At 42.4% G+C, this 12,176-nt stretch overlaps 1 protein-coding gene across 2 annotated transcripts in view; it reads left to right on the top strand.

Moving 5' to 3' along the window:
- asb8 (ankyrin repeat and SOCS box containing 8) overlaps positions 1-12,176 on the top strand; it is a 33,161-nt gene that overhangs the window by 18,555 nt on the left and 2,430 nt on the right. For both annotated transcript variants that reach the window (XM_080444365.1, XM_080444363.1), the window contains 8 exons: positions 2,791-2,887; positions 3,780-3,913; positions 5,888-6,055; positions 6,398-6,546; positions 6,752-6,845; positions 6,965-7,084; positions 7,612-7,764; positions 10,401-10,589. In XM_080444365.1, the coding sequence (XP_080300491.1) occupies positions 2,791-2,887; positions 3,780-3,913; positions 5,888-6,055; positions 6,398-6,546; positions 6,752-6,845; positions 6,965-7,084; positions 7,612-7,764; positions 10,401-10,589 (1,104 nt within the window). The remainder of the gene's footprint in view (positions 1-2,790; positions 2,888-3,779; positions 3,914-5,887; positions 6,056-6,397; positions 6,547-6,751; positions 6,846-6,964; positions 7,085-7,611; positions 7,765-10,400; positions 10,590-12,176) is intronic.

The following is a 12,176-nucleotide window of genomic DNA, read 5'->3' as shown; positions in this document are numbered from 1 at the left end:
TGGTCTTGGACGCCACTACTCATCTAGCACTCTGTCTTGTGAAACAGTGCTAACGTCTCCCTCGGCGGTGACTCACTGACGGCTTCAGTGAGTAATCGGGGCACAGTTATTGTTTCAACCTGTCACTGTTGACTTTTTCTGCCTGCAGACACAGGTTTGAGCCACGCGGGTGACTCAGCTAACACGCTTGCCTGTTAGTTAACACGCCATATTGTTGGGGCACCTTGCCCGCCACACGTTGACGGCATACTCGCTCACAACAAACTATGAGGCAATGTTCTCCCTAGCCAGGGGACATTCAATGCAAGCGACATAGCGTCAGAGTTTTGGGCTCATTAGCTGTCTGACGCCGTGTGACCGGGTGTAATAGCCCATCCTTTCAGTTAGTGATGAACTATGACCTCTTTCCCGAGGACTTGCAGAAGAAAGTGTTCGTGGATTTGGGATAATTACATCTGTGAATCATGAACATTCAGTGCTGGTCCTGCCACTGGCTTACAGCTTGAACAACAGGCATGTACAGCAGCGCAACATGCGTCTGTTTAGTGAATAATTGATGATTTGTTGGCTTCTTCTCCCTCTCAGAGCTTTATGGACACCCGGGGACAGATCCCCGTCCCTGCTAACCGCAGCATTTCAGCTTCCCCTCTGCTTATTTTTCTGATGTAAAAAGACCTGCATATTTCATTTATTGACATCATTATTAATTTAGACACCAGTTTTAAGAAATTAAATATAATGGCCACTTCTCAAGGCAGAGTGAGGTTTTATGACGGTGTTCCTTAACACCGGGGTCTGCGCGCATGCTTAGCAGTTTCGTTAGAGGGTCGAGCTGTTGGATGTGTAAACATGCTTGGGATTCAATAGTATAGTGTGATTGGGCTATCTCATTGGGTGCGTGTGTGTTTTTTTTATAACAACACTTGTCTCTTTTACACAGTTGTTTTTTTACGGTTCTACCAGCCATAGGTGACATTTCAGAGGCCCTGGGTATGTGCTCTCGTTTTGGAAAAAAGGCTTTAGAGGCCTTAGTGTCTGTCATCTCCCAGGTTATTGTCTCTGTTTATTGTGGCACATTCAGATACACAATATCCTTTACGCCATGAGTGTCTGTGTCCGAATCTTGTCTTTTTACTGCTGCCCTTGCCACAGTGGCCTACCAGGAATCTTTGAGTCATGTGTGTGGTATAGAATGAGGAGGACTGATTCCTGGCTCTGTCCGAGGGGTATTTTTTTAAAGCCAAATTAACAACAGCAACAGCCTAGTGTTCTTAGCTGCTTGCTATGTTCCGTATGGAGAGGGGTAATCGCAGCTTCCAGTATCTCATACAGGGAGATTAGTTGGGAGATAGTTTCCTGTCCTGTCCAAGCAGCCTAGTTCTGAGGGAAAGAGACAAGTGTTGATGTAGTTGTATTGGTGATGCTGCCTGGCAGTGACTAAAAATAACCCCCCCCCCCCCCCCCCCCGACACTTGACTGTGTTTCCACTTCACTCTCTCACGACTGAACTAGTAACTACATCGCAACGCCCGAAATAGGTTGTTGGAGACGGTGGATAGACTGGTGCGGCTGCTGCGATTATTCTTCCTCCTACGCCTCTTGACTGATTTGACAATTTATCCAAATAAGAACAGGAGCCTGAGTGTGAGAGTAAAACTGTTGGAGTCATCAATAAGTGTGATATAATCCTTGTCAGAACAACTGATCGGAATGCATGACACATACTGAGACATAGCCTAAAGCAGGGGATCCCAAACATGTTCATGTTGTGACCCACCTGTGGAGATACTTTTGGCTCAGGACCCGACCTACCAAACATTTTGTGCAGCAAAAAAAGCTAATACATTCTCATTACCATATAAAAAATTGGAGATAATTACCTTTCTTTATGTATATTGTTCATCATTAGTCTCCCCCTTTTCAGTCTATATGCATTTAAAAAATAATTTACAAGCATATGTTACGTTTCATGTAAATGACAATATATTACATGCTAAAGTGCTGTGAATATCTATAGCTTGCCTTAAACTGTTTCAAGCATAAATAATACTCAAAAAATGCATATAGCTTGAGGAACCAAATAGAACATTGCACCACTTCTCCATTGAACTCAATGGACACTGCTGCCCTGTTCTTTTCTTTCACCCTATTACTTTGACTGGTGTCCTCAAGCTCGATTATATGTATTTTCCCCTCTATTGATTTAAAAAACATATAGATAGTAGTATATACTGTATATACTTAGCTATTTGCCAAAACGTGTCCTGCTCCAGAAAAACACCTTGCATATCAGTGACTGGTTTGATGTTGATGAGTCACTTCATCTTTGCCTTGGGGAGTTTTGCAGAATTTGTCACACTTTCATCCATTGATCAGTCTGCAATTTCAACCGTTCCCCTTGTGGTGTGTGTCTCTTAAATTTTATATAATGAGAATCAGTTCTCAACTGTGCGTGCCCCTGCTCCAGTTGAATTGAGCATTTGCTTAGATATTTGAGGACATGTCCTAAGGGTATAATGAACCTGTACCGGGTGTCTAAGACACAGGGTATTGTACGCCACAGATACAGTGTTCTTTGTTGTGTATTGCCTAATGATACTGTATACATGTGTTAGGCTACATCTCTGAGAGATCGACTGTCTCTGATTATGTGCAATGTGATATCTGGGTTAAGGCGCGATTTGCCTTCAGTTCACCAGGACAAGTAGATAACCGCCTGTGGGCTCATTCAAATACTGTACTGTACTCTTCTTTCACTTGTCCCTTTTCTCTCCTTTTCACTCACTCTAGAGGTTTACCAATGAGGATCATTTGGCTGTACACAAACACAAGCATGAGATGACGTTGAAATTTGGACCTGCCAGGACCGACTCCGTCATCATTGCAGGTACAGTAGGGATGTCAATAATTAACCGTTACCATCAATACAAATTATGACGATTAAATATTTTCAGTTAAACGGTTAATTTCAATATCTTTTCTTTTTTCACGTGAGAATGTACTTTAAAACCGTTAACGAGGGTAGGTTATCAGTCATGGAAACACAATTTTAAATAAGCATCCCTGATTGCAGGTACTAGTTCTGCCAAAAAGACTTTGGTAAAGCCAGAATTTATGGATTTACTATTAAGCCAAAAACAATATAACCTTTCACTGAGTGCAATCCTCCACTGAACAATGTAACAGAGGTGAGCATGTTGATAAACGGAATTACTTTCATACCGTAAATCACATACAATCAATACTGTGAATCACAGGGGCTATTGTATAAAACATTCATAAACTGACACGTTAAAGTTCCTGCCCACCACTGTGGAGATTGGGGTTCAATTCCTCTGCAGTTCCTCTGGCTTGGCCGGGCACTCCAACAAACAGAATTGGCTGTGTTCGTGTCACGGGTGGGAAGCCAGCAGAGGAGGGCTTTCTCTGTTGCTGCACTAGCAACTCCTACAGTTTGGGCGCCTGTTCAGCAGGGATCGGAACTGGGTGGGATAACATGTCCTACACATGCGTTATGCTCGCCTGGTGAAAGTCCTCACTGTCAGGTGAAAAGAAGCTGCTGGCATGTGTATCAGAGTAGATGTGGTTGTCTACACCCAGCCCAAGACCAACAAATAGGGGTTGGCAATGACGGGGACCATGCAAACATGGAGGGAATTGGCAAAACAAGTTAATTAAAAAAACGAATTGCACCATGCATAGGTATTCAAGTGTAAAAGGTTTTCTGTAAATATTAATTTGTTTTTTGTTACGTTTTTTTCTTTGTGCTGTCTTTCCAGACCAGACACCTACTCCCACCCGCTTCCTAAAGAACTGTGAGGACGTCGGTTTGTTCACTGAGCTGGCAAGCTCCTTGGAACAGGAATTCCGCAGGGCTGCGCAGGAGGATGATGACAAGAGGACAAAAAACCCAGTAAGAACTTGTTTTATTTGTGTGTGTGGGAAGTTTTCAATTGAAACTATCAGATCCTGCATACAAAACTATTAATCACCAAGCCCCAGCCTATCTCTCCGACCTTCTGTCACCTGAGTAGGGTTGGGACCCGTTAGGATTTTAACGGTTCCGATTCCTTACCGATTCCCTCTTAACGATTCCGAAAGGATTGCACTGCATTTCATGCAATTTGCATGCTCATTTTCCTCTCTTGTTAACTGCAACAGCGTCCGTCTCGCTCGACGGACGCTGGCATTCTGATCCTAGATCAGTGGGCGTATCCACCCCATTTACACATGTAGGTGGTGTGACGCAGAGTCCTGCAACGGGCCGGGTACCGAAAGGATATCCGACGGGCACCCGCGTTTAATGGGGGATAAATATACTTTTCTAAGTTCACAGGGACAGGGCCGTACTGAACTAAACGCGGGTGGGTAACATTTTATTGTGAAAATCAGCAGATTCAGCACTGTTCAGCATCCTATGGAAATCTACCTACGTAGATCAGTCAGAAACAATGACAGCAATTGACTGATTGACTTTGCGTCGTCAAAGTTTTCTTTTAAAGTGCAGTTCCTGTAAGTATGTATTGATGTACCAAAATATGTTCCCTATGAGATGGTACAGTCCCCAATTGCCTTTAAAAAGTTCAAGTTTCTTTATTTTTTACATCTTGTGTATGAGTACAGAAGCATAACATTATTTTGTAATGCTTACGAACCTTAAACCTTGCCCTTAAAACAGTCAAGACAAAGAAGCATTTCTCCATTCTTCTGTAAACAGTGTGAAAGGTAGCTGTCGGCCTCAGTTTAACCGAATGTACAATTTTGATTGACTTGGTGAGCTCAAGACAGGTTGCTGCATTGAAACTTGTTTCCACTGCAATTTCTCTTGGTTCATGGTTGCATCCATTTTTCATCAACCAGTTTTGCTGGCCGATTTGATAGGCCAACATTGACACCAAACCCTGTACCAAATGTTGTTGAAGAATAGTCAAGCACTTTTACTGTTGTTACCAGTGTTATATTGGTACCGTATTTATATTTTGGTTGTTCTGTTCAACCTGATCTCACAATTCATTTGTACATAATATATACAGTAGTTAACAAAAATGAGTTTTTTGTACAAATCAATTGGATACCATCCGGGCCATGTGACTCAGCTTTGAAGTTTTTTACATTATACTTACTTACTAACCTTAAGCCTAGCCCTAACCTTAACCAAACTACTTTTGACTAGGGATGTCATGATCATGAAATTCTACTTGACGATTAAATGTCATACAAATAATTGCAATTAACGATTTAATAGTTTTTGGCATTGAGCAGTTATTGTTTTTTAATTTCAATTCTGTTTGGCGTTTAGGCTTCGTAAACAAACATTGCACAGGGCAGATATGACAAATGACTTAAATATACAAAGAAATTACTACAAGCTCACAACGTGTGTGGCATTGCATTGAGCTTCTGCTATTTTCCACTATTTAAAAAATGTTTTCAACATCATGATGATTATGCAAAATAAGTGTGATTATCTCAAATAATTGCGATCAGGCGATTATGTAATAATTGTGACAGGCCTAGTTTTTCCTAACCTTAACCATGCTACTAGTCCTGGGCAGTATGAATAATGCTAAAGCCTCCCAGAAAACCAGCTGCAGGAATTTATCATGATTTCTCTGCACCCCTGTTTCATCTGTACTTCCTTATCCTTTTTCTTTTTTGTTGCCACATCCTAAAAGGTTGATGCTGTCAGGCACTTATATGGCATTACCGCCAGCTTCAGTGTGATTCCTCACACTTTTCAGACAGAATAAACTCCCACCCATTTCCTTTTTATCGTGGGATATTTAATCATATTCTTTGGTTTTAGAAGTGTACTTTTCTTAGTTTTTTTTCCTTCCGCCAATGTAATATGCCCTTTCCCTCTACCCCACCTCTTATTCCCATCCAGCTCCCAGCTCCAAACTCGGTAGCTCTGGACATGAGGCTGCAGACACCATCAGATATGACAGTGAAGAAGGAGGCGCCTGTAGAGGTGGACTCGTCTCCGCCATGCAGCCCTGACTCCATGTCAAGCTGTTCAGACAGCAGCAACATGGAGTCCTACGTGAAAGCAAGGGTAGGAGACCAAAGAGTACCAGGGTCTTGTTGGCTGGCAATGGGCTGAGTGCTGAATTGATGGGTATAGTGTTTAAAATCTGATGATATAGGGCCAGCATAATTTGACCAGAAGTATTTTGTGACTCAATATTTATTTATACAACACTCTTTAATCATTAAAGAGCGTTGTATAAATGTTGTATGTAATTACAGAATAACTTGCATAATAAAGCCAAAGTCAGTTGACATTAAATACATTTTTGAGCTGCAGTATGCCTGTTGTGAAAACTGAACAGATCTCTGTCACCATCATTTTGTGTGAGAAGTAAATGTGTTTGATGGGAAAGTCTTTATTCTCCAGGACACACCACCCAGGAGCTCAGCCCCCACCCCAACCATTGTGCGACCGGGTTCCCTGCCGCTCCATCTAGGCTTCGACGCTCTTCACCCTACCATGCCTTCGCCCACCTCAGTTATCACACAGGCACCATCCTCAAATCGCACGCTGGGGTAAGCACACTGCTCTCAAGCCTTTCTTTTAAAGTAATGGCGAGCAACAAGAGAAAATGGAAACCAAATGATAAAAACAGTAAAAAGAGACCTCACAGTCTTTTATCTCCTGGCTAACTTAAAATGCGTTTTTCATATTGTCAAACGAAATCATTTATAGAGATAATACTGAACCTCTAGTCTTTCCTGTTTTACTTCTGTATAGCTCGCCAACCAGCCACTACCCCATGATGGTGCTTCCCAATGGCCAGACACTGCCTATACTCCCCGGCCCAGGACAGGTGCCTTCTGTCATAAATGTAAGGCACACTGACATTCCAAAAAAGTACTTGAATGTATTGGCTTGCAAGATGGTCTGCAGGTTTAATGAGAGTGTGTTTGTGTTTGTGTTTGTGTTGTGCGTGCGTGTGATCTCCAGCTGGTCCGTCCCATGTGCATGGTGCCCAACATTCCTGGGATGCCTGGTCCTCCACTGGGAGGCAGTAGCAGTGGCTCCAACTCGCCCTCTGGCTACTACATCCACTCTGAGGCCAAGATGGTCAGCACCAGATTAGCTTTCTTCTGGCTCTATTTTCTATCTCTCTATCTCTATCTCTGTTCTTTTTGTCTCCCCGTTCACCCTCCAGGCACACTTTGCTCATCATATGACTGCCTTTTAATCATACCACAAATTATTGGCTTAATGTATCCAAGCCCTAGTTTTAGCTGAGAAGATGGATACAAGGTTAAGTCTAAGCTTGTGTTATGGAGATCCAATTATTCAGCTTTCTTGATTACTTTAAAGTTTGACTGATTTCAGCAAATTGAAGTACTCACAATGCTGAGCCCGTAGTTTCTATAAACCTTCATACTATTGTGTATGCACTATGCAGTAACTGATTTAGACCTAGAGCAGAAAACTTGCAGTAAGTAGTCTGTGCTGAACTTGTGACCCAGACAGGGATCCGTCTTTAAATCTGTACTTTGTTTTCTGAAGCACAGTAGTTATGTTTACTGAAGCACAGCAGTTCCGTTCCTTTTGGTCCGTTTTTGTAATTGATGTTGTTTGATACTGTTCTCCTGCAGCGTTTGAATGCAGCGCTGTCCCAGCGGAGCCCATCAGGACAGAGTCTAGGTCACATGTCCATGGGGCATCATAGCCCTATGGTGCCACAGAGGGCAGAGCAGAGCCAGCTACTAGTCCAGCATCCAGATGCACCTTCCCCTGCACAGCCACAGGTACACAACATGCTTTATTGTATGTGTAAACCATGTATATGTAAAAGCCCTGAATAATGAATTTAGGCCTGTGGATTCAATGTCCATATTTTGGCCTGCACACCACCGACACTTGAACTTTATTGTGGATAGCAGACAACGCGCTGCGCCGTGTCCATCAGCTTGCGTCCATCAGCTTGTGCTCGCTTTGTGATGTGTTGTCTACTTGTAGCCTCCTACCCACGCTGGGCAAGACCTGGGATGTTGGTTGTCTAGGCGGAAATGGTTGAATTTGGCGGAAGTACCGCCCAAGGAAATGACGTTGATGCTTTACAAATCTGTTAGCATTCTTTGTGAATGAAACGAGTGTTGTGATTGGTCAAAAAATATTGTTTCCGGGGAAAACACGTACGACGGAAATCCTGTCCACTCAGTATTTCCGAGACACTCGGTTTAGGTCGTGACCAGGCTCTTCTCTTCGCAGATGAGTGAGGCTGGGAACGAGGCTAGGTATGTATGTATTTAGGTTGGTAGAACAATTTAGTTCAAAAACACATATTTTGGGATTTATTTATAATTCCTCTGCACAAACAGTAGGTGTTCAGATGTGGCTCAGGACCTGTCATCTTTTATTTTCCCTTCTTTTTTTGTTGTCTGGCTGGGCCCTCTCGGCATACTAATATCCCTTTTTGTAACTCCTTGGTTGATTGGGCTGTGTACTTTGGATCGTCGTTGTTTTTGCAACATGAAATTCTTACACTTGGGCCTTGTTACAGAGGGCTGCAGATTTATTCAAAAATCTTATATTATCCCACCTCTGTCCTGAGCAGAGCCCCTGTCCCCAGTGAAAGGAAACAGTACCATACTGTAGCATAATGTTGCCCCCACTACACCTAACAATTGCTCCTGTGTTCTTTGGGTGATGGAGTGTGATGGATCAGTGCCAAACATATCTTTTGCAACTGAAACGAAAACGTTGGTCTCATCAGACCGTGACATTTTCGCACATGGCTTTAGGAGACTGACTGTCTTGTTGCATAAGTCACTTCTCTTTTTAGTGAGAAGTGGCTTCCGTATTGCCGCAGTTCTCACAGCCCACAATTCTCAAACACAGGCTGGTTGTTGGTGTACTGGCCAGATGCTACCACCATACAGACCTGCAGTTATTTTTAGGATGCTTTTGGCCTCCTGGTAACTTCCCTGATGAGCTTAGCGGTCCAGGCGCATACCATATATGCTGGTAATCCAGCTTGACAGCGTGTCGTGGGTTCGACTCCCGATCAGAGGTGTGTGTGTGTGTGTGTGTGTGTGTGTGTGTGTCTGTGTGTCTGTGTCTGTGTGTCTGTGTGTCTGTGTCTGTGTCTGTGTGTCTGTGGCGTGTTCTCTCACCACTTTATATTCTGCATACAGATGACTGTCTGAGACAGTTTGAGAACCATATATCCTGAAGTTTGTGGATGACTCAAGTTATAGTCACTCTCCTCCATGATGATGAATAAAGTGGTTGATCATTTATTTTAAACTGGTGCAAAAATGCATTCCTTCTACTCAGTGTATCAAAGATAAAAGACGTGCACTGACTTTCAAACGCCATTTTCCTCCCACTTTGAACACCCTCATTGAGGGTCAAGAGGTAGAACATGAAGTCTGCTAGAAATACCTTGGTTCAATCATATTAATAACAATCTCACTTTTGAATGTAATACTGAAATGTTTTGTAGGAGAGGTCAACAGCGAATTTTCTGCCCAAGGAAACTGGGCAAGTTTAATGTTGTTCCTGATTACTCTTTTACAAATCCTACATACTGTAGAATCATCAGGTCATCAGGATTTTCAACCTTACCCTGTGGAACCCGCTTCCGATTCCCCTTAGTCAAGACAAACCGATACAAACACTCATTCATCCCCACAGCCATTACCCTCCTCAGTAGGCCTACTTGTAGGATGATGTTCATGTTTATTTCTGTTCATGTTTATGCCGCAGTACGATTTAGTTGTTTAAATGTTTAGTATTTTTCTTTTTTTTATTGTAATGCTATGCTAATCATACTTTATATAGGGGGATGACAGGTTAGTCATTGTATTGTTGTTGCTTTTCTGATTATTCTGCTGTGTTGGTGAAGTGCTGCTAAATCTGTACTACGCCTACTAATTATATGTTTGTGATTATATGTTTGTTTGTTTGATATTGCTCTGTATGCTGCAAAACTAATTGTCCTTCTGGGACAAATGAAGTTGATTTCAGGCTAAGGCAGATTAGCTTTGTTCATTTTGCAAAGTGATTAGTGAAATCCTAGCAAGATTAGAGCACCTCATTATAAGGGCTATGCGCACTTATGCAACCGACAATGTTTTAGTTTCCAGTCTTGATACACAGACAGAAATATAACGGTGCACTTAAAAATACACAGAACACAGCACACACTGTAGTAAGAAAACTACAATGTGCTCTGACTAAAATAATGATACAATGACTCAAACTTCCTTATTGTTCTTTTCCTCTTCCTCCCCTTGTCTCATCCGTCTCTCTCCCTATAGCCTAATTTATACTCTGTAGTAGGATGGTGCCGCATGCTGAAAAGTACTGTTTTTCAAGCTGCTACCGCGGCTTGTAATGGAGTATAAATTAAGTCTGTGTTTGCTCATCTCCCCTCCAGGTGTCTCCAGCCCAGCCTACAGGTGGTCGGCGGCGGCGAACAGCAGAGGATGACCCAGACGACCGGAGGCAGCGCTTCCTAGAGAGGAACCGGGCCGCTGCTTCGCGTTGCAGACAGAAACGCAAGATATGGGTTAACTCCCTAGAAAAGAAGGCTGAGGAGCTCAACTCCATGAATGTCAATCTTTCAGTGAGTAGAGTTGGGGGAGAGTGGTTTTTAGACAGGTGGTGGAATAAAGGATCCTACATACTTCAAAATAGTCCAACCAACGTCAGAACTGTTTTCGGTCAATTTGTCCCCAACAATGTGGAGAGGCAACTATCAATCAGTGTCGATTTCGTTGACTAAAGCTGTGACGAGAAATGTTCGTCGACTACCTTTTTTCACTGACGAAAACTAAATAGAAACTAAGCTACGATGACTAAAACTAAGACTAAATATATTGACAATTTTGTCAACAAATAAAAACTAGACTAAAATGTTAGTGAGGGACTAGTGGAGAAGATATCCAGTAGAACTAAAAGACAAGTTGTTTTATGTTTGGTTGCGCTAGGGTGTGCATGCTGAAAATAGCAGATCTACAAGCTCACAACGCGTCGACGCGTTGTGAGCTTGTAGATCTGCTATTTTCAGCCGAGACATTCATGGAGTTGAGGTCCTCAGCCTTCTTTTCTAGGGAGTTAACCCTATCAGCGGCCATAGCTGAGTGGTTAGTGAGCCCGCCTAGGGAGCCAGAGGCCCTGGTTGCCCCAGGTTCGATTCCAGGCCAGGCCAGCATATGTGTCGATGAAATTAAATTTGTCCCTGAGCAGGTTCTCATTGGAAACAAGACCGCAAGGACTTTCATGAACGACCTGTTAAAAGGAATTATCCTATTATCCTATCAAGGCACCGCCAAAATAAAATTTAGTCGACTAAATCAACGGTAAATTTAGTCGACTATAATATCTTATGATATTTAGTCTACTAAAACTAGACAAAAACTAAAAGATTTCAGATGACTAAAATATGACTAAATGGAATTTTATTCAAAAGACTATGACTAAAACTAAATCTAAATTTGCTGTCAAAACCAACACTGCTATCAATACCTACTGCCACCAAACTCTTGTGAGTTCTGAACACCAGACCCTGCCCACCCAGTAATCTGCTCAATGAATCTTCCCAGAAGAGAAGCATGTCTGTGTTGAGCCACTGAAGCTGTGTACAGCTGGAAGTGGTGGTTTTTAACCCTTTAAGACCTGGAACTAGGGGTGTGCCGATACACTAATTTCATGAAACGATACGATACGATATTGGGCTCACGACATCGATACGATACGATACGATATATGGCACTTTTTTATCATGAAAATATATGGGGGGGGGGGAAAGCTTATGAAAATATATGGGGGGGGGGAAGCAAATGCAAACAAATACTTCTGTTTTTGCATTATTCAGACATGCAAACTGCTACAATAGCCGTTTTGAATCCAAATAGGGCAATTGTGTGACACCTTACCCGAAAAAAACATGTTGTCACCTTTTTCACCAAAAAAAATAGCAGATATACAAGCTCATACGAGCTTGTAGATCTGCTATTTTTGATCAAATTGTGAAAATGTGTGCAAATTTTTGAATATATATATTTTTAAGGCGAACATTTTTAACTCAAATCTTTGCTTCTGGGGGTCCCTGGAACTAAATATTTTGAGATGGGGGTCTGTGGTAGCCTGGTAAACCCTCCCTCCGGAAATCTCATTTCTATTTGATTCCTGGAGTGAGTCTGGCATGAAC

This window comes from Gymnoscopelus braueri (genome assembly GCF_963280865.1).
Source record: "Gymnoscopelus braueri genome assembly, chromosome: 12".
Classification (NCBI taxonomy): domain Eukaryota; kingdom Metazoa; phylum Chordata; class Actinopteri; order Myctophiformes; family Myctophidae; genus Gymnoscopelus; species Gymnoscopelus braueri.
Note: the sequence above shows the minus strand (reverse complement) of the source record. Positions and strands in the feature narration are given on the sequence as shown.